At 48.2% G+C, this 22,230-nt stretch overlaps 1 protein-coding gene across 3 annotated transcripts; it reads left to right on the top strand.

The window, feature by feature from the left end:
* Positions 1 to 4,189: 4,189 nt before the first annotated feature.
* Positions 4,190 to 21,547, top strand: Erbb3 (erb-b2 receptor tyrosine kinase 3). Of its 3 annotated transcripts, XM_074083600.1 has the most exons (29): positions 4,190 to 4,647; positions 7,041 to 7,112; positions 8,046 to 8,197; positions 8,976 to 9,162; positions 9,854 to 9,979; positions 10,608 to 10,673; positions 10,949 to 11,067; positions 11,156 to 11,297; positions 11,634 to 11,747; positions 11,839 to 11,959; positions 12,456 to 12,529; positions 12,665 to 12,755; positions 13,008 to 13,213; positions 13,401 to 13,533; positions 13,717 to 13,807; positions 14,025 to 14,179; positions 14,576 to 14,629; positions 15,253 to 15,388; positions 16,490 to 16,609; positions 16,733 to 16,831; positions 17,039 to 17,224; positions 17,386 to 17,541; positions 17,770 to 17,845; positions 18,030 to 18,176; positions 18,263 to 18,360; positions 18,451 to 18,639; positions 18,778 to 18,849; positions 19,057 to 19,357; positions 19,737 to 21,547. In XM_074083600.1, the coding sequence occupies exons 3-29, from the start codon at positions 8,141 to 8,143 to the stop codon at positions 20,258 to 20,260; spliced, it is 3,840 nt and encodes a 1,279-aa protein (XP_073939701.1). In that variant the 5' UTR covers positions 4,190 to 4,647; positions 7,041 to 7,112; positions 8,046 to 8,140; the 3' UTR covers positions 20,261 to 21,547. The 3 variants fall into 3 exon arrangements, with proteins under 3 accessions (XP_073939701.1, XP_020018772.1, XP_073939700.1); XM_020163183.2 differs by lacking the exon at positions 7,041 to 7,112; XM_074083599.1 differs by lacking the exons at positions 7,041 to 7,112; positions 16,733 to 16,831.
* Positions 21,548 to 22,230: the final 683 nt, after the last annotated feature.

The following is a 22,230-nucleotide window of genomic DNA, read 5'->3' on the forward strand; positions in this document are numbered from 1 at the left end:
CCTTGTGCATGCTAGGCAAGGAATGTACCACTGAACTACTGTCTACGTGAATTTAAATCATAGTCCAGAACTTAGAAGGATGAAGGGAGGTCATTTTCCCATACTCTACAGAAAACAGAAACAGTTCACATTCACTCAGAAACTACAAAAACACACATTTATAGTCTTGCCCTAGGGCTATGTTAACTCTCCTATCCTCTATCATAAAATAATCTGAAGAATCTGACCCGCAGACTTCTCTCAGAACATCACTATATCAGTAACATTGTGCAAAGGACTAGATGAGCAGGAAATGGCAAGAACCTCAGACTTGCTGTCTAGCAGGTGGGACATTAACCTTATTTCAGTTTCCATCAGAATTAGCTGGAATCTTATGATTGCTCTGCAGTCAAACTTCCTTTGCCCAGTCCAGCCCCAACATGTGACAAAATTTAAGGTAAAAATTTATAGGACAGCTGGGCGCCATTGACTCACACTTGTAATTCTAGCTACTCCAGAGGTAGAGATCAGGAAGATAGTGACTCAAAACCAGCCCCAGGAAAATAGTTCTTGAGACCCTATCTCGAAAATGCCCAAAGCAAAAGAGGGCTGGTGAGTGGCTCAAGTGGTAGGGTAGCCATGAGGCCCTGAGTGCAAATCCCAGTACTGACAAAAAAAAAAAAAAATATATATATATATATAGGAAAAGCGGGAGGTGGTAAAATAAATAAGAAGGCAAGAAAATATGAACATTGTATAAGTGTAGCTGGAAATATAGATTCAAAATATATAAACACAATGTGGCTAAATTGAGACACAGGTCATTTACTGTGTGCTTCCATCACAGTAAATGTAGTGCAGTGAAAAGAAGCAATGAGAAAAATGTTTTCTAGAAAAACTTGGTATTTTAGATCATTTGCCAAAATATGAAGTGCTTTCTATAATTAATCTCCTAGGACTGAACAATAAATTGCTTCAGGAAATTAAATCCCACAGGTCCTCAGATGGGGAATTTTGAAGTTGCCATCAATAATTCCAATCTGCAATTCAAGTGGCCATGTTAAAAAAGAAGCCCAAATTTTGTGAACAACTGGATTAAGCATCTTTTAAAGAGGGCTATCCTGGAAGAAAACTCAACTTTAAAGGTGACCTTGATGTCTAGTAAAACCAACCAAAACATAACAAATTGTAAAATTACTAAATAATTTATTGACATTAAATAATTTTGCCTAAAGTATATATAAACAGTAGCAGTTTTCTTCGTACTAGCTATGCAACAGGAATGCTCTATAGACTTTGTAGGTAGTAACTGACAATCTTCATCATGACCCTGTGAGAAAGTACCATTCTTTTCTTCTTTTCTTTTCTTTGCTTGAAGTCAGGGCCTACCACCTTGAGCCACTCAACCAGCAGCCCCCCCACCCACTTTTTTATGTTTTTTTTTCAAGATAGGGCCTCTCCAGCTATTTCCCCAGAATGGCTTTGAACTGTGATCCTCCTGCTCTCTGCCTCCTGAATAGCTAGGCTTACAGATGTGAGCCACCAGTAACTGGCAAAAATTTGTTTTTTCCAGTACTGGAGATTAAACATAGTGCCTTATGCATGGACAGGCAAGCACTCTATCATCAAGTTATATCCCCAGGTTTTTTTTTTTTTTTTTGTGGGACTGAATTTGAACTCAGAGCTTCACACTTGCAAAGCAGGCACTCAAATTTTGTTTTTTAAGATGGCAGTTATTGCAAAATATTTGTGAGGTGATGAATTGACACTATAGAGAAAACTTACAGAAGAAAGTGGATAATGCAGGAAAATCAGTCTTTGGTTAGACAAGAAGGAAATGTGAGGGACAGGAGTATGAAGGGGAGTGACAACTGGCCTTAAATAAAGCAGGGACAATTCATTGCAACAAGTTGGAAGTTGTCTTACTATATAGGTAAGGATGGTGGTAAATTGATCAGAATGGTGGTAGGAACATAAGGATGGTTTCTATTTTATCTCCATTTTGGGTTTTTGTGGAAATGGAGATGAAACCCAGGAACTCAGAAAACACTGAGCTATACTCCCAGACTGGATGTGTTCTTTGGATCATCTGTATTTTTAAAGTAAAACAAGAACCAAAGTTACCGGGGTCAAGTGAAGAAAGATAAAGAGATGCCAGAAAACTACAGAGAGCATTCACAAATAAAGCGTCCCTTCTTTCATTTATTTCATTTGTTCATTCATGGCAGCTCTTAACAGAGCCAGTCAGCAGCATGGCAGCATTGTGTACTGGTTAGCCCAGGATGCCTAGCATGCTATTTCTCTTAGGACTGAAGAATGAACAGACAGCAGCAAACACATCTTGGGATCTAACTGGAAGGGGTGGGGTTCAAGATAATCAATATAGCTAGCATTCACTAAATAAAAGTTGAGCACAACACAGTAATTCAGAACTTGACCTGCCTGTTTCTCTTTAAATTCAAACAACAACCTTGTAAGTAGATACAACTGGTTTTGTTGTTGTTGTTCTTCTTCTTCTTCAAATCTAGCATGCAGTGCTCTTCCACTGAGCTACACCCCAGCCCTACAACTGCTTTTAAACAGGAAACCAAGGAGATGTTTCTCCTTCAGAATCAGGGCCTTGAACTCTGGGTTGAAAGGGTGAGTACTAAAATGAAAGGCCCTTTAATCTGGGGACAGTACGTGGGAGAAGAGACTCTTAAGTGTTAGCGCTGCCATCTGATGGGAGTTTGGATCTAACTTGATTAAGGATATCATAAGAAATCCTACAAATGTCGCACGCCTGTAATTCTACCTACTCGGGAGGCAGGGATCAGGAGGATCCCGATTTGAGGCCAACCTAGGCATAAAGTGAAACCTTATCTCAAAAAATACCTGAGATCAAACTCCAAAACCACTAAAATAAATAAATAAATTAAAAAGTCCTTTGTAAAAACCTAGGTCCCTCCTTTTCATCACTGGATCACTGTCACCAGGTAAATGAACTTGAAGAAAAGTCATGTTTCCGGTTCTGAAAATGGAGTGATGTCACATACTTTTTTGTTAAGTGGCACGTTTTACAAATGAAATGGTGTTTGGATATATATGTTAATGGTTTTGCTGTTACTATTTCAGTGTGATCGTTTTTCAGGAGGCCCAAGCAACGCCCCCCTCCTGAGCGGGCGTAGGTAAGCCTCCAGCAGAGAATGAACCCTCTAAGATGCACATCAATAGACAGCAGGTTTAAAGGATTTAAAGGATTTTAGCCTGTAGTCTTAGCCTGAGGTGTGTGTTTGCGCGGGGCGGGGGTGTGTGCGGATTTCCTTCATTAAGGTGCAACTGTTCTCCAACTCTCTGGGGAAAATAATTAGGCTCTCTGGGCGAGATCTGGAATGCGAACTTAAGGGATTTGAAATGCAACGCGTGTGGGGCGCCATTGCCGCCGGTTGAGCACAAGGGGGCGCCCGGCGGGTCGGTCCCGGGGGTCAGGAGCGCTTACTCGCGGTGTGCACACTGCCTCCGCACGGGAAGCGGGAGCTGATTCCGGAGGTCCCGGGGGTCCGCAACTTTAGCAAACGCATTCTCTGGTGACCTCGCCGCGTCCCCCGCCACGCGATCTGCTCCTGGAGGGCCTGTGGTGGGGACCCTGGGTCCCCAAAAGAGAAGCGGGAACTGCAACCGCCCGGACGGCGCGGCCACACTCCGGAGTGGAAGGGGAGGCAGCTGTTCTCCCAGGCGGCCGTGGGGGGCAGCAGAGGGGACGGCGACAGGTGCGGGAGCCCCTCCCGGGGTAGAAGTGGAAAGGCGGGCTCCGGGGTCTGTTCCCAGGCTGGAAACCACCCCCGCCCCCAACCAAATCCCCCGGAGAGGCCGGGCCGGCGCCGGGTATGGGGGAGGAAGCGGCCGGAGACAGTGCAATTTCACGCGGCCTCTGGAGCTCGGGTTCCTGGGCAGGGTGGATGAGTTATGGGGCTTTGAGTTCCGGGGAAACTGAGGTGGCCTGAGTGCGAGGCATAAAACAAAACAAACCACAAACAGCAAACAAAACCCAACCTCCCACTCCCACTCAAAAACACACAGAGGAAATATTCACCCTCGGAGAGAAAATCCCGCAAGTGATCCAACCGGCTAGGGGAGTTGAGTGATTTGGTTAATGGGCGAGGCCAACTTGCAGGGGGCCGGGCTTCGGAGCGCTCTCCCCACCTTTCCTCGGAGAGGGGGCGTTTGGAATTTTGGTCTCCCCTTAGCCCTGCTCCCGTGGGAATGTTAGAGTGCGACCCCTCTTCGACCCGCTGGGACCAGCTGCGGGACGGAGCGGCGAGGGGTGCGCTTTGGGCGGGTGTCCGAGGCTCCAGCCTAGCACCGGAGGGGGCGCGGCCGTGACTCACCCCCTTCTCCGTGCGTCCCCTCCCTCCCTCTCTCAGACGTACACCCTCCCCTGCCATCCAGCTCCAGACTCCGACTCCGGCTCCGGTTGCAGTTTGCAACCTCTACGGCCGCCGCTGCCACCAATTCGTTGGCGGCTCAGGTGGCTGTCGCTTCGATGTCCTAGTCCAGGGGCCCCCGGGCCGGACTTGGCTGGGCTCCCTTCACCTTCCGCTGGAGTCATGAGGGCGAACCGGGCTCTGCCGGTGCTGGGCTTCCTTCTCAGCCTGGCCCGGGGCTCCGAGGTGGGCAACTCGCAGGCAGGTAAGCGACGCGGGCGCTCCGGCGGGCTGGGACCCGGTAGCCGGACCTAGTGCGCGCAGACCCCGAGCGCGGGGCCAGGGGCTCAGGCGTGCGGGACAGGACGCGACGCTGGGTCCGCTGGAACCACCTTGAGGTGACGGTCTGGGTCGGTTCTTGGCGTGGTTGGGACAGGGACTGCATTCCTGGACGCCCACCCTCCCCAGGGCGTCGCAGACCCTAATTGGTCTACTCAGATAAGGTGGATGCCGCCACAGTGGTTCACACTTCTGAGGGCCTCGTAGGCAGCGGGCAGGGACCTCCTTTCTGCAAACGTGAGGAGCTGATGGGAGGGGGCAAATCTTGGCCAAAGGGTCTCAGTTTGTTCCCCAACCCCCTGACCCCACTCTCATATCAGATTTCGGTGATCCCCAGTTTCTCCCAGTTTCGTTGTTTTGCTGATAGGGCGGAGCTATGGGAGGGTTAGAGAGGGTTGTTGTTTTCTGGTGTTGGAAAAACAGGAACGTCACCTCCTCTTCAGCAAGTAGGACTGCCCTGGGAAGGGCTGAGATTAACCAGAGGGCCAAGTCCAGGTGACATCAGGGTGAGAGGCCCCTTAGAGGCTAGCTGCCTCGATTTCCCTCAAAATAAAGCTGGCTGGTTCCCAATTTAACCAACCTCCCTTTTGTCAATATCCAGGTCAAGTCAACTAACATTTATTGAGCAGCTACTATATACAATGTCCTGGGCTATGAACTGTGGGGAAAAGGACAGTACAACTTTACTTTTTTCTGTCTTTTCTTGCCCCTCCTGCCAAGAGAGCACCTCTCCTAATTTCTGAGCCTCCTGTATTGTGTAAAGTGGTTCTTAGGCCCAACTTCTGTCCATTCGCCATTCTGTTTATTGTCTAACTCCAGACAGAGCCCTAGATTGCTCTTTCTTAGGCCTCCTCCCTTTCCATGCCATCTGAGTGCACCCTGTTAGGTGTCTCTGATACCATGGACACATGAAGAGTGCTGGACTTGGTGGGATTAGAGTCCTGTGGTTCTTCTCCCCTTGCTCCAGATATCGGCTTGGGTTTGGCACAGCCAGGGCCCCTTCCCCAGGGTGGGAGTGGGTGAAACCACCTGTGCTTCCCCCACAGTTGCTGGCCCTAAATTTAGCCCCTGGGATCTTGAGATGTAGACACTCCCAGCTGGTAGAGAGAGTGGTCTGAGGACTGGAGTGGGAGGGGCCAGTAGAGTGACTGTAATTACTGTCCCATTCAAAACCCACCCCACCTTCTTTAACCGGAGCCCAGGAGTCCCCGGATTCTCACCATCCTCCCTGAAAAGCAGGGGGGCAGGCATGGTGGATCTCTCTCTATGCTTTATCAGGATCCTGCAGCCTCTGGGCATCCAGCCCTGTCTCAGGCCTTCTATAGCCCCTTTGTCCCGTTGTGAGGGGGTTGGTGTTGAAGGGGAGGCCTCTGGAGGGGCTGGAGATTCTTGCTGTGTCCCACCCCCAATGCTCTCTACCCAAGGTTGTGACTCTACCCTCCCCTGTACTCCTGCTTCCCCCAGACCAGCTGGGGTTTTTATAATTCCCTCCCATCCTCCCCTGCTCCGCTCCCTAAGTTGCCTGGTTCCTCTCCAGAGGTGTTGTTTATACTCCCTTCCCGCCCGGGCCCTTTGCCCCTGTTTGTGAAATATGGACTTTACCCTCAAGGTGGCAGGTAACTGGGACCTATAATGCTGTTGCCTTCCAAGCACAGACACAAAGTCTAGCAGGACTGTGGGCAGGTGGGATGGATGGGGCCACTTCCAATACTTCCTGATAAGGATCCAAGGGCAGAGCCAGTATAGATTTTGGGGCCAGTAGGGGAGCTGTGTACATGTTTGTGTGTGTGTCACGTAGTGTGTATACACACACCACTTCCCTGTGCAGAAATTCTGGCTCCTCCCTTATCTGGGGAGAAGGGTTGGCGCCTTAACTTAGAAGAGGGGGTGCCCTTCCAGGAAGGGGTTTGGGGTGGGGCTGTTCCAGAAATGACTAACCTTTCTAGTCTCTTTCATTTCAGCCCAAAGACCTTGGTTTCTCAGGCTCCTCTGGGAGCTCCCAGCCTATTTACCCTCCTCACCCCTTTCCTTCGTGGGGAGTGATAGGGAAGGGGAGCCCTGAAAGAGCAAGTGGGCAGACCAGGGTTATATCTAATAGGAGGGATTGGGCCTCTCACACTCCCTCCCTCCATCGCACTCCAGCCTCCCACTAAGCTGCCACGCCTCGCCTCAGGGAAGGGTGGTTGGAACAGGTGGTATCTGCCCCCTCCCCTACTTGTCACCCTCCCCATGAGGTCTTTCTGAGCCCAGGAAAGAGACAGGGAGAGGGCTTTAGGAGCCAAGACTTCCCTCAGCCTGTTGTCCTCCATATTTTCAAAGGAAGGTAAAAGCCCAAGTCTGAAGCCTCTCATGCACCTCTCATCTAGGCTCTCTCCAGTGGACTGCCTGCTGGTGAGAGTTACCATTCTTTTTAATGAATCTCTTCTGACAATGAAATTGAGAGGAGGCTTAGGAGTGAGGGGGTTCTGCTATTATTTCTTTCCAGGCCTCTCTGTGTCTGCTGAAAAATACTCTAGGGCTGCAGGGTGATGCTGAGGGAGCTGGAGTGCCTTTGGGATAGGGGAAGGGAGTGAGAAGGAAACCAGAGTTTAGGAAGGGGGAGACAGCCAGTTCCTTATCTTCCAGCTTTAAACACAAAGCTCCCATTGACCTCCACCCTACTACCAGGGCTCCCCCTCTAGTGAGGTCACTTGTCTGGGCCCAAGGCTGGAGGTTAGAGGGGGGAGTTGTGCTGATGGGGGGTGTCTGGGACAGGGTAGGGCAACCCCCTCCTTGTGGATAGAATCGCCTCATTGTGGGCTGAACTGTGGTCCTAGGCACTGCCCCCAGCCTCTGCCCCCATCCCACCCTCAGTAGACACAATAGGGGCTGTGTGCTAGCCCCAAAGAGATGTTTATTCCAGGGCCTACAGAGAGGCAGGATGGGGGTAGAGAAGTAAGTGCCCTATTTGAGGGGGAGAGGAGGGTAATCAAAGTTTGGTTCTTGCCTAACTTCTTTCTAGGGAGGGGAAAAGGTCCCCTATGTCCTCCTTCTGGATTAACCCCTCAGTACCCAAAGTAGTGCCTGAAAGAGGCACTGAGGGGTGCTGGTGGAAAAAGGGCATCTTTTCACCTCCACATTGGAGATGTCGAGGGGATTGTGAGAAGGGAGGAGGCTCCCAGCCATGACAAGCCTGTCTATCCCTAGTGGGGCTGGAGGCAGCTATCTTCAGACCCTTTGAATGTTACTGGAAGGCAGCAACCAAGGGGGTATTCTTGGAGGACAGCAAAAGGGGCTGAAAACTTCTGTCCAGCCCACTTTCACTCTTTCTTCCACTTTGAACAGTGTGTCCTGGGACTCTGAACGGGCTGAGTGTGACTGGCGATGCCGAGAACCAGTACCAGACATTGTATAAGCTGTACGAGAGATGTGAGGTGGTGATGGGCAACCTTGAGATTGTACTCACAGGACACAATGCAGACCTCTCCTTCCTGCAGGTTAGAGTACTCAACTCCTTCCTCAACCTGGTCCCCTTAATGAAGTCTGGATCCAAAATGGAGTTACTTAGGCCTATCTGCCAGCTTTACAGAAGACTCCTTCCCTTTCTCAGAATAATCCTCTACTGAGTCGAGCATTCCTAAGACTCAGTTGTTCCTAAGCTTCAAACCTGGGTACTTAGGAAAACTGTGGCTTGGTCATGTAGCCAGAAATATATAAGGGCTGACCACAAGAAGGGAACAGGGCAGGTGGTGTTCTGTGGTATTGGAAAATAATATAGAGAAACACCTGAGTACTCAGAGGCACCTGGGGAGAAGAGGAAGGGACTAAACCAGGACCCTCCTGGCACAAGGAATTCTGAGAAGAAAAGAGTAGGAAACTTGGATTCCTTAATCGTTTCTGCTGCCTGTCTTCACTCACACAAGTGATACAGTAGTGTGGCACAGCCTACTCCCTAGTCCAAATAGGAATCAGAAAGAATTCAGACAGACTGGGCACAATGGCACATACCTGTAAACCCGGCTACTCCAGAGGCTGAGACAGGATGAGCCCAGGAGTTTGAGGCCAACTTGGGTAATGAGTTCAGGATTCCGGAATAGAGGGAAGGACTGGATGGAACTGCAGCTCAGTGGTAGAGCACTTGTCTAACACCTGCTAGGCCCTGGGTTTGATCCACAGCACTGGGGGAAAAAGTTAAGGATTCTTTAGTACCTAAGGAAAAAAGTACTGAAATTTGACCTCTTGTCCCTTTTACTGACATGATCTGCTCCATCGTAGTGGATCCGAGAAGTGACGGGCTATGTCCTTGTGGCCATGAATGAATTCTCTGTACTACCACTACCCAACCTCCGAGTGGTTCGGGGGACCCAGGTCTATGATGGGAAGTTTGCCATCTTTGTCATGTTGAACTACAATACCAATTCCAGCCACGCTCTGCGCCAGCTCCGCTTTACTCAACTCACTGGTCAGTACCTGATGAGTCCTTCTGGTCTTCCCTTAGCCACCCTGCCGACAGGCACCTCCTTGATGATGACCCAAGACTGCTCACTCCAAGTGCTCTTTCCAAAGTGCCCATCACCTTGGCCACTGTGGTCTAAAAGTCTACCACTCTAAAAAATAGAGGGCCCCAGCTGGAGCCAGGGTCATTTGCTCCAGGAGGGAGGATCATGTTCATGCTGGGGTTGGCCTTATCCATTCCTCCAAAGTACAATGAACCCTGATGTCTCTTCTTTCCTGGAATCCTACCTCTACTCCCTCTCTAAGCCCCCACCACCTGGAGGAATGTAGGGTTTCAATACCTCCTGGCCACCTTCTACTCTCCCTATCCCAGTCACTTGGAAAATACTCAGGAAGGCCTGGGGGGAGGGGGGAGGGTAGGCTTTGAGTCAGGATGTCCTCTCCTTCTTTCCCTCCTTCCCCTGCCCCACTGGCTAAACCGGATTTGGACAGGTGTCTGAGGAGGCAGGCGTTTCTTTGGTCTGACTCCTCCTCTTAGAAGGCCAGCCTTTCCTGAAGAATGTATCTAATTGAACCCCTGTCCACTCTAGTTCCCCTGCTCGTGGAACTCCAATGTTTTTTTTTTTAGACTGGTGGGGAGGTAGGGAAGAGGAGTTGTGCTGTAGCCCTTAACCTGTAACTTTTCTTCCCAACCTCAGAAATTCTGTCAGGGGGTGTTTACATTGAGAAGAATGATAAACTTTGTCACATGGATACTATTGACTGGAGGGACATCGTGAGGGACCGAGATGCTGAAATAGTGGTGAAGGACAATGGCAGAAGCTGTGAGTGGCCATGATCAAGACTGCTCCCCTTCTCCCACCATCCCAGAATGATTCCTTTCCCAACTCTATTATATCCCTAACCTGAACCCACTTCACCACTGAACAGTCACCTTGGGCGCTCTAACCACGAGCCTGCTAAGAGGGACTGGGACAATCCCCTGGAGTCTGAGCCACAGAAGTAGTCTATCAGGAAAAGGGACAAAAGTTCTCCGGGTGCTAAGCAGGGAAGCTGGATCTTTCTACTGTACCCCCATTACTCTTTCTGCTACAACATCTCCCTGCTACTCTGACCACAGTCTGCTATTCCCTGTTCATTTACAGACACATATTCTGCTGGGTTTACTTTGCCCAGGAGAAACCAAGTCCCTGGGCTGGGACTGGGGCTGAAGTTGGCATTTGTCCTGTCTCTCTCCTTCAGCTGCCCAGTGGGTGGTGTGGGGGTGTGGCTCCACCCCTTGTTGACAGGTTCACTTGAGCCCAGCCCTGCTTTCCAAGGGCAGGGAGGGACACTGCTCTGGCTCCAACCTCCCGGGACTGAGGTGCCTGTGTGCTGACATCATACTCTGTTGACTCAAGCAAGCCTTTCTCAACCCTGATGCCCTCCTGTGTTGCCTTCCTTCCCATCCAGGTCCCCCCTGTCATGAGGCCTGCAAGGGGCGATGCTGGGGTCCTGGACCAGACAACTGCCAGACATGTGGGTTTGAAATTCCTTCTAAAATCTTTGAACTCAGCTCTTGAGCTACTTTGCTCAGAGCCCACTCTCCTCCCTTCCTTGGGGAGTGTACTTTTCTATTTCCACTCATTCTCTTTCATTCTCTCAGTAAAACTCTGCTATTACTTGGCTAATAGCCAAGTAATAACCTTTGAACTCTTGCATTTTCATAGCCCTGCCTACCCAAGCTTGCATCAGTCTTTGAAGGTAGGGATGAACAGCGCCTCTAAAGGACCATGCTTTCTCTCCTTTCATAGTGACAAAGACCATCTGTGCTCCTCAATGTAATGGTCATTGCTTCGGGCCCAACCCCAACCAGTGCTGCCATGATGAGTGTGCAGGGGGGTGCTCTGGCCCCCAGGACACAGATTGCTTTGTATGTACCTATACTGTCTGCCTGGGCTTTGGGGAGGAAGTAGGGGTGCACATGTAACGTGACTTTTAGGAGTCTCCTATGTTCCCAGGCCTGCCGACACTTCAATGACAGTGGAGCCTGTGTGCCCCGGTGCCCACAGCCCCTTGTGTACAACAAGCTAACTTTCCAGCTGGAACCCAATCCCCACACTAAGTATCAGTATGGAGGAGTTTGTGTAGCCAGCTGTCCCCGTAAGTGTCTGAGGGAAAGAACAACAATAGTGGTCCTACGTTTTTAGACAAAATTTTGGAAAGCAAAAGGAATCAAGTTGGGTGACAAATAGCAAACTTAGACATGATTATCTGATTTTCCCCATGAGTGATGTCTGTGCCAATCCCCCAGCAGCTTCCTCTGAACTTTTAGCTGTGGTCCTTAGGAGCAACAGAAAGCAAAGAGACTGTCTAATCTATAGGGCATACCTGAAGAGCCTAAGGAGGCAGATGGAACACATCAGTGCAGAGCGGGAGGGAGTTGAGGAGGGGTCCATTGGTAGTTGACTGCTCTTCATCTCTAAACCTCTTCTCTAGATAACTTCGTGGTGGATCAGACCTCTTGTGTCAGGGCCTGTCCTCCTGACAAGATGGAAGTAGATAAAAATGGGCTCAAGATGTGTGAACCTTGTGGAGGGCTGTGCCCTAAAGGTGAGCAGGAGGTGGTAAGAAGTTATGAATGGACATTCTTTCCCTTGAGGCTACTCAAGCCACCCCCACTGAGACTCTTTTGTGTTTACAGCCTGTGAAGGGACAGGCTCTGGGAGTCGCTTCCAGACTGTGGACTCGAGCAACATCGATGGGTTTGTGAACTGCACCAAGATCCTGGGCAACCTGGACTTTCTTATCACCGGCCTCAATGGGTTAGAGATTCTGCCTTCTCTTTCCAGGGCTCCCACCCAGTGAATACTCTGTCAGTCACTCTGCCAGTCCTTTTTGGTTTTGTTTTTTTTCCAAAGTAGAGTCACTCAAATTATTTGCCTGGGCTGGCTTCAAACTGTGATCCTCCTGATAATCTCTGCCTCCTGAGTAGCTAGGATTGCAGGCGTGGCTCTTTCTTTTCCTTTGTTTCTTTCTTTCTGGTAGTATTAGGGTTTGAACTCAGGGCCTCTCCCTAACTAGGCAGGTGATCTTATCACTTGAACCATTTCCCTAACTCTCTTCCTATTTATTTCAATGGCATAAGTCATTGAATTAAGTTAAGTATCCACACAGATCAAATAAATCAGGTCTTGGATGTAGTTCAGTGGTAGAGTGCTTACCCAGCATAAGCAAGGGCCTGAATTTTTTGAGCCTCAGTGTGCTCATTGCTATGGGGTTAGACTTCTACCATGTCCAATTTTTACTGTTCTCCCCCAGAGACCCCTGGCATAAGATCCCTGCCCTGGACCCAGAGAAGCTCAATGTTTTCCGGACAGTACGCGAGATCACAGGTGAGGGGGAGAAAAGGCTTCCCTTTGTGGCGAGAATAGATGAATCACTGGCACATATTGTGGTGAGGAAATGAGAGAACCTGAAAAAGAGGAAGGAGAGAAGTCTCCCTGCTCATATGCCTCTCTACCACCCAGGTTATCTGAACATCCAGTCCTGGCCTCCTCACATGCACAACTTCAGTGTTTTTTCCAATCTGACAACCATTGGGGGCAGAAGTCTCTACAAGTAAGTAAGGGGTGTGGAGATGGTGGCATCTCCAGACAGTGAAATGGGCATCCTTTTGTGACATACAAGGCATTATATCATACAGTAGACTCTAGGATCTGCAAGTTTACTGGGGTGAAGGCAAAAGAAGGAGGATTTCCTCTCAGTGGGCTTGATGAGGCCAGAGAAAATTTGTTAAATGAAAATGAATCCACTGTACATTTAATTTTCCTTTTGTAGTGTGCCCTCTCATCCTTGTCTTCTTATTCTCAGCCGGGGCTTCTCCTTGTTGATCATGAAGAACTTGAATGTCACATCTCTGGGTCTCCGATCCTTGAAGGAAATTAGTGCTGGGCGTATTTACATAAGTGCCAATCGGCAGCTCTGCTACCACCACTCTCTGAACTGGACCAGGCTGCTTCGGGGGCCTTCTGAAGAGAGATTAGACATCAAACACAACAGGCCTCGCAGAGACTGTGGTGAGGGAAAGGGTTTGCTGGGGAGTGAGAATAGGGAGTCAAGGAGGGAGGGGTGTAAGGACTGTTCTGCCCTCAGGTAGGAGTAGGGCTGAGGATGGAATTAAGAAGAGAGGTGTGAGACCAGAAGTGGTGAGAAGCTTGCGAGGAATCCTCAGACCCCTCTCTTAATTCATCTTTTCTTTTCCAGTGGCAGAGGGCAAAGTATGTGATCTGCTGTGTTCCTCTGGAGGATGCTGGGGCCCAGGCCCTGGTCAGTGCTTATCCTGTCGAAACTACAGCCGAGGGGGTGTCTGTGTGACCCACTGCAACTTTCTGAATGGGTACAGTGAGGGGAGACAGTTAAGAAGGGATGGGGGTAGGCCTTGGGGTGAAGTCATTTAGGTGGCACCTGATAAACTTTAGATAGCTTTCTGCATATGCCTTGGTGGGAAGGAGGGCCTCATTGCAAGACATGAAGTTGAGGGCTTGGAAATGAACTCCCCTCTTTGTATCCCACACTGCAGGGAACCTCGTGAGTTTGCCCATGAGACCGAATGCTTCTCCTGCCACCCAGAATGCCAGCCCATGGAAGGCACTGCCACATGCAATGGCTCGGTATAGTAGCAGCCCCAGGATCTCTAAGGGAGATGAGGAGGGGCAGCACTTACAGTGTCTAGGGAATGATATGGCCAAATCTCCAGCCCAGCCCAGGCAGGCCAGATAATGCTAGAGTTCGTGTATGGAGGATCCTGAATGACTGGGTTGGTCCTTGCTGGGAGGAATGGAATTAACTTTGGGATCCCATTTTCCTGACCTTCTCTCTTCTACTCAGGGGTCTGATGCTTGTACTAAGTGTGCTCATTTTCGAGATGGGCCCCACTGTGTGAGCAGCTGCCCCCATGGAGTCCTAGGTGCCAAGGGTCCTATCTACAAGTACCCAGATGTTCGGAATGAATGTCGGCCCTGCCATGAGAACTGTACCCAGGGGTGAGTGATGGAATGAGAAGTAGGGGTTAGGGAAAGGGTAGGAACACAGAACTAGGATGAGAGGAGCAGCAGCAGAAAGAATCTGTGATATAAGTATTAAAGTTATATAGTAAAGAACTGGAGGAAGGAAAACTCAATAGTAGCACAAGAATGCACCACAATTTAGGGAATCTGGAGTAACCTCATCTCAAGGTGTGAGTGGAAGGGTTCATTCAAGAGGAGATCAGGGAGGGTTGGTGAGCCAGAGATGAAGGCCATGCCATGGGATAGGCTTTGGGCTTTAGAATGGGATGCTATAGTAGTTTTGATCTGAAACAGGCTTTTGTTTGTTGAGGCTGTTGCACTTCAGCCTCTCTTGTCCAAGTGCCCTTCTAAGGGGGTGACTTTCTTCTCTAGGTGTAAGGGACCAGAACTACAAGACTGTTTAGGCCAAACACCAGCGCTGATAAGGTATGATGGGCTTGGAGATTCTGGAAGCTGGGGATATTTGTGAAACATATCCACTGTCTCTTGGCGGTTGCCCATGGCAGAAGAGGACTATTCATTCTGTATCCCCCTCTCTCCCACTGGGATTTGAACTCAGGGCTTTGTTCTTGCAAGGCAGCCCTCTACTGCTTGAGCCATGCCATAATATATAGTCCACTATCACTGGACTCAAGAGTCATGGCTTGTGGCTCATGCCTGTAATCCTAGCTACTCAAGAGGCAGAGATTAGGAGGATCAAGATTTGAAGATTCAAAGCCAGCAAATAGTTCATGGGGAAAAAAAAAAAAATCACAAGAAAGGGCTAGTGGAGTGGCTCAAGGTATAGGCCTTGAGTTCAAACCCCAGTACTGAAAAAAAAAAAAATCATGGCTTTTGGCCTTCCCTTCTTAAAATTAACTTGCATTAGCCTAAATTGGAGGGGGGGGGGTCCTAGATTCAAGTTAACTCCTTAAGTGCTAGAGAATATATGTATATGAAAATGTTAACTTCTTGCCCGAGATCTGTATCTTACCTTCAGCTCGGTATAGAAGACATGTGTGAGGGAGGTATAAACCTAGGATAATGCTGGGCTTCTCTATAACCTATAGCAAAACCCATCTGGCAATGGCTTTGACAGTAGGATTGGCTGTGATTTTTCTGATCCTGTGTGGCACTCTTCTCTATTGGCGTGGGCGCCGGATTCAGAACAAAAGGGCTATGAGGCGGTACTTGGAACGGGGTGAGGTGAGTATGTAACTTACTTTTGAAAGGCACTGTGTGCTGTCTACACTCAGAGATAAGTGATGGGTTGACCCTTACTCCCCTTTTCCCTGGAGATTTGATCCCTATCTTCACAAGACAGTGTGATCCTATGAAGAACATCAGGACAAGAAATGGGAACATGGATTCTAGTCCTGATTTTGTCATTTGCCATATGGCTTTGTTATTTACCTTTTTTGTGCCTCAGTTAATCTATCTGTACAGCGGAAATAACATTCATCCTTTTGGGATGGCTGTAAGAGTGTAAGGGGATGATATATGTGAAAGTGCTTTAAAAAGTGCAGAACACAGCTGGGTGCCAGTGGCTCAAGTGCCTGTAATTCTAGCTACTCCAGAGGCAGAGATCAGGAGGATCACAGTTTGAGGCCAGCCCAGGAAAATAATTCACAAGACCCTATCTCAAAAATACCTAACACAAAGCCAGGCACTGGTGGCTCACACCTGTGATCCTACCTACTCTGGAGGCAGAGATCAGGAGGATTGAGTTTGAAGCCAGCTCAGGCAAATAGTTCCTTGAGACCCTATCTCGAAAAAATCCATCATAAAAAAGGGCTGGCGGAGTGGCTCAAGGTGAAGACCCTGAGTTCAATCCCCAGTACCACACACACACACACACACACACACACACACACACACACACACACACACACACACACACACACAAATACCCAACACAAAAAAAGGGCTGGTGGAGTGGCTCAAGTGGTAGAGTGCCTGCCTAGCAAGTGTGAGATCCTGAGTGCAAAAAAAAAGAAGGTGCAGAATGCTAAATAAAAGGCCCTCAAGGTGGCAGTATGACTAGCACTCCCCAGGTTCCCTCCCTCTTCTCGGTCAAAGGGAAAAACACAACCCTCTTTATTCCTGATCTCATGAGCACAATTTACTCAGTCCTCAGGTCCTGTTATTCCTCAATATGGCTATGATGCTTTTTAGGAGTAAAGACCATTCCTCTTCCTGCCCCCAGCTCTTTGGGCTCTGCTGTCCTTGGCATTCATTTAGGGGAGCGGGAGGGACTGGGATATGGGAGTGCACTTACCTAAGTGGCTCCTTCTGTCTGATTTTCAGAGCATAGAGCCTCTGGACCCCAGTGAGAAGGCTAACAAAGTTTTGGCCAGAATCTTCAAAGAGACAGAGCTGAGGAAGCTTAAAGTGCTTGGTTCAGGTGTCTTTGGAACTGTGCACAAGGTGAGCAACCCACAGGAAATCTGGGGAGGTGGGGAATGATCTAGGGCAAAGGGGAGGGGTATTTTAGCAAAGGATGATCTAGGAAGAAAGACCCTCACCTGACTCCCACTCTAAACTTCCCAGGGGGTATGGATCCCTGAGGGTGAATCCATCAAGATTCCAGTCTGTATTAAAGTCATTGAGGATAAGAGTGGACGGCAGAGTTTTCAATCTGTGACAGATGTAAGTAAAGGAAGGGATTCTGTATGCCCTAGGAGAGAGGACAGTGTTACATACAGTCATGTGGAAGAATGGTCCTATGTTGGCAGATACTATGTTAGTCATGCTGCCATACTTGAATGTTGGGGGAAGCCCTGGGCAGGGTGTGTGACTTAAGTACGTGTATGTGAACCTGTTCGTTTTCTAGACAACACCTCTTGTGTTTCATAGCACATGCTGGCCATTGGCAGCCTAGATCATGCCCACATTGTACGTCTGCTGGGGCTATGCCCGGGGTCATCTCTGCAACTTGTTACTCAATACTTGCCTTTGGGTTCTCTGCTGGATTATGTGAGGCAACACCGGGGAGCACTGGGACCACAGCTACTGCTCAACTGGGGAGTACAAATTGCCAAGGTGAGAGGAGCCTGGAAGAATTCTGCGATAAGAACTGTCTGGATGGGGGCAGTCAAGGGAGAATGGGAAGACTGAGGTTTTGTAGTTCTGAGAGGTACCTTCAGGTTTTGAGGGGATTCTCATCTCAGTGACTCCAACCCTGAGATCTCTTCCTCCTCTAGGGTATGTACTATCTTGAGGAGCATGGTATGGTGCACAGGAACCTGGCTGCCCGGAATGTGCTACTCAAGTCACCCAGTCAGGTTCAGGTGGCAGATTTTGGTGTGGCTGATCTGCTACCACCTGATGATAAGCAGTTATTACACAGCGAGGCCAAGGTGAGGTGACACAAGGGTGGGTGACGTGGTGGGGTGGTGAGGTGAAGCATGGGGATAGAGAGTAGTCAGTGGTCTGCTTCTGAGATAAGCAGGCAATTCATGATAAATTCAAGAAGAGAGAAATGTAAGTTCAGAGAGCAATAAAGAATGATAAGAGAGCTTGGGGCTTGGAAATGCTAAGAAAATTTGTGGAAATCAACTGGTGGCACCTTTATCTTTAATCCTCAGACTCCAATTAAGTGGATGGCCCTTGAGAGTATTCACTTTGGGAAATACACACACCAGAGTGACGTCTGGAGCTATGGTCAGTGCATCTGGGTGCCCTCCATATCATCACTGGTCCAATTCCACAACTGCTTTTTGAGCCACCTCCTCTTTGAAACTATAAGCCCTTCAGATCCTTGTGTCAGATCAAATTCTTCCTTCCCTTTACTTCATGCCCGTGTTTATTATGTCTGTACTGACTAGTCCATTTCTTCCTGTATCAGGTGTGACAGTTTGGGAGTTGATGACCTTTGGGGCAGAGCCCTATGCAGGGCTTCGATTGGCTGAAGTGCCAGACCTGCTAGAGAAGGGGGAGCGGTTAGCACAGCCCCAAATCTGCACTATTGATGTCTACATGGTCATGGTCAAGTGTGAGTTACCATCTTCTGACTTCCCTCTCTTCCCCTCCATGGGTCTATTCCTTCTTTTAGCTTTATCTCCTACATCTCACCCACAGGTTGGATGATTGATGAGAATATTCGCCCAACCTTTAAAGAGCTAGCCAATGAGTTCACCAGGATGGCCCGAGACCCACCACGGTATCTGGTCATAAAGGTGAGCAGGGACTAAGAGATGTCAAAGACCTTTAGAGAAAACAGGACTTGGCTGGAACTAGGACCACCTTAACAACTGTTGTCCCTATAGAGAGAGAGTGGGCCTGGAATACCCCCTGGAGCAGAGCCCCCTGCTCTGACAAACAAGGAACTGGAGGAAGTAGAGCTGGAGCCAGAACTGGACCTAGACCTAGACTTGGAGGCAGAGGAGGACAGCCTGGTGACCACCCTAGGTTCTGACCTCAGCCTACCAGTTGGAACACTTAATCGCCCACGTGGGGTAAAATACCTTCTGATTGCCCAAGATTCTCTACATCTTGAATCCTCATGAACCCTACAGATTAACTATTCAAGACCTCCATGGTAAAAGTAGATTTCTTCCTTTATTTTAAACTTTTCCTTACTTTTCCTATCCTAGAGCCAGACCCTTTTAAGTCCGTCATCTGGATACATGCCCATGAACCAAAGTAATATTGGAGAGGCCTGTCCGGTAAGGTTTACTGACAAGAGATGGGGTGGCAGGTTGTATGGGTTTGATAGGGTTGATAGGGGAAGGCAGGGAGACATACAAACCTTTAAGGTTTAATCAGCATATTGCAAAAAGGAAGGCACTGAACAACCAAACATCCTTCTAAATAAATGACTTTTTCCTCATCTCTGTATAAATTTCCTTGCACTATTTCATTTTCCTCCTTAGGAGTCTACAGTTTATGGGGGCAGTGAACGGTACCCCCGTCCGGTCTCTCTGCACCCAATGCCACGGGGACGCTTGGCATCGGAGTCCTCAGAGGGCCATGTGACAGGCTCTGAGGCTGAATTCCAGGATAAAGCATCAATGTGTAGAAGTCGAAGCCGGAGCCGGAGTCCACGGCCACGTGGAGATAGTGCCTACCATTCCCAGCGCCACAGCCTGCTCACTCCTGTCACCCCTCTCTCCCCACCAGGATTAGAGGAAGAGGATGTCAATGGTTATGTCATGCCAGATACACACCTCAAAGGTGCCTGACTCCTCCTAGGGCTTTCCTAAAATCTTCCTCTAATCCTTTCTCTAAGCTTCTCTTAATTCTTTTATCTTCTCTGACCATATCCCTCCCTATTATTATTATTAATTATTATTATTTTGTGGTACTGAGGCTTGAACTCAGGATCTACACCTTTAGCCACTCCACCAAACCTTTTCTGCGAAGGGTTTTTCAAGATAAGGTCTCTCAGACTATTTGCCCAGGCTGGCTTTGAAACTAGATCCTCCTGATCTGTCTCCTGAGTAGCTAGGATTATAGGCATGAACCACTGGCACCCTCTTTGTTTTTTCAACTTCCCTCCACCCCCTGTTACCATGAAGTTCTCCATATACCTATCCTCTCTTCTTAACCCTAGGTACTTCCTCCTCCCGGGAAGGCACACTTTCTTCAGTGGGTCTCAGTTCTGTCCTGGGTACTGAGGAAGAAGACGAAGATGAGGAGTATGAGTACATGAATCGGAGAAGGCACAGTCCACCTCGTCACCCTAGACCTGGTTCTCTTGAGGAGCTAGGCTATGAGTACATGGATGTGGGATCAGACCTTAGTGCTTCTCTAGGTAGCACACAGAGTTGTCCACTCCATCCTGTGCCCATCATGCCCACTGCTGGCACAACTCCAGATGAGGACTATGAATACATGAATCGGCGGCGTGGTGGAGGTGGTCCAGGTGGGGATTATGCAGCCATGGGGGCCTGCCCAGCAGCTGAACAAGGGTATGAAGAAATGAAGGCTTTTCAGGGGCCTGAACAACATGCGCCTCATATCCGTTATGCCCGTCTCAAAACTCTACGTAGCTTAGAAGCCACTGACTCTGCATTTGACAACCCTGATTACTGGCATAGCAGGCTTTTCCCTAAGGCTAATGCCCAGAGAACATAACCCCAGCTCCCTGAGATACTCAGGGAGCATTTGATGGCAGCTAGTGCCTCTAGAGGTTATCTTCTTTTCCCTACTCCCTCACCCTTACAGGTCTCAGCTCCATTTCTCCAGTCCTAGACAATTCCATTCAACCTTTGGAGGCTTTTAAACACTTTGACACCAAATTTTTGTGGTATGTAACCAGCTGTGCACTTTCTTCCCTTTTCTAACCCTAGGAAAGGAGAAGGTTTTTCTGTTTTGTTTGTTTTCCCATTCCCATTCCTCAGCTTCCTCAGGGGGACTCCCTGGAGATATGAAGGATTACTCCCTAGGTCCCTTTCTCTCAGGCTCTTACTTGTTAGTATTAGACTCTTATGTGTGCCTCTGTTTCCCATCAGACTGTCCTAAGGAAGAGGAGAAAGAGTAAACCTAGCAGAAGAAAGTAAAATTTTGACTTACTACTCTTAATCCCCTGGAAAGACCTGGAAGCTTAAAGTTTTGTGGAATGAAGAGAAGTCAGAAGTAGATATTGATCATTATTGAGTGAGCATTTACTATGAGCCAGGCAAAATGCTAAACTTTACCAACATTATCTCACATAATCTTTTATAATCCTTATAATTTTGTGAGAAAGATTATTCTACTTTGCAAATACAGTCATCCAGGATACCTAGTGTTCTAAGATACCCAGTGGGTGCCTGAAATCGTGGGTAGTTCTAAACCCTATAATTTAAGGTCTTCTCCATCTTAACTAACCACTTATGCATTGTGGCCACAATTGCAATTTGAAGTGTGATAGGAAAGCTACTACTAAATTCTTTTTCCACTTTTACAATTTCATGGATAGACTTGTTCTTGCTGTAGATCTTAGCATATGATTATTTTTCCCCTTTAAGTCAAGAACTTGCACCTTTTCACTTAAAGGAAGCATCTCTCTTTGACATATCTGAAATGTTAGCATTACTAGTCTTGCACTTTGGGCCATTTTAAAGTAAAATAAGGGTATTGAAACTTCAATACTGACATAGTCAATTTGATAACCAAGAAAGTAGTTTAAACACCAATCTCAGCTGGACACTGGTGGCTTACACCTGAATCCTAGCTACTAGGGGACCTAAGATTTTAAGGATCAAGGTTCGAGGCCAGCCTGGGCAAATAGTTCACTAGAACTCCATCTCCAAAATAACCAGAGCAAAATGGACTAGAGGTGTGGCTCAACAGTAGAGCACTGGCTTTGTAAGCGTGAAGCCCTGATTTCAAACTCCAGTTCCCCGCAACCAAAAAAAAAAAAAAACAGAAAAAAGAAAATGACACTGAAACTTTTAAAGTTGGGCGCCAGTGGTTCACCCCTGTAATTCTAGCTATTCCAGAGACAGAGATTAGGAGGATCGAGGTTTGAGGCCAGCCCAGACAAAAAGTGAGAATTTATCTCAAAAATACCCAACACATAAAGGGGCTGGTGGAGTGGCTCACCACTCAACTGGTAGAACATCTGCCTGTCAAGCATGAGGCCCTGAGTTCAAATCCCAGTGTTGCCAAAAAAAAAAGAAAAAGAAAAAAAATTTACTATGTGAGTAGTGGGGAGGTAGCTTGAACAGTGTGGATACACTAGGAAAGGGATAATTTACCAGAGCTACTCAGAATGGTGTCACAATTTAAAAGGAAATATTTCTGGAATTTTCCATTTAATATTTTCAGACTGTGGTTTACTACGTGTAACTGAAGTTGCAGAGAGTGAGACCTCAGATAAGGGAGGACTGAGACTTGAAGAAATTAAGTAATTTAAACAGCAGGTCCAGGATTCAAAGTATACCCAATTCCAATGTATGTGCTCTTATTATAAGGTGTCAAGGAAAAGTGATGTAAGTCAGAGTCCTTGTAAGGGGCATTGTTTTCTTGTTTTGCACTGAATCAAGCCAAACCCCTACAGCCACATCCTCCTCTTAGACCCAGACTTTGCATCTCTGGAAGTGTGGAGTAGAGGTCAGAAG

This window comes from Castor canadensis, chromosome 8 (genome assembly GCF_047511655.1).
Source record: "Castor canadensis chromosome 8, mCasCan1.hap1v2, whole genome shotgun sequence".
Lineage (NCBI taxonomy): Eukaryota > Metazoa > Chordata > Mammalia > Rodentia > Castoridae > Castor > Castor canadensis.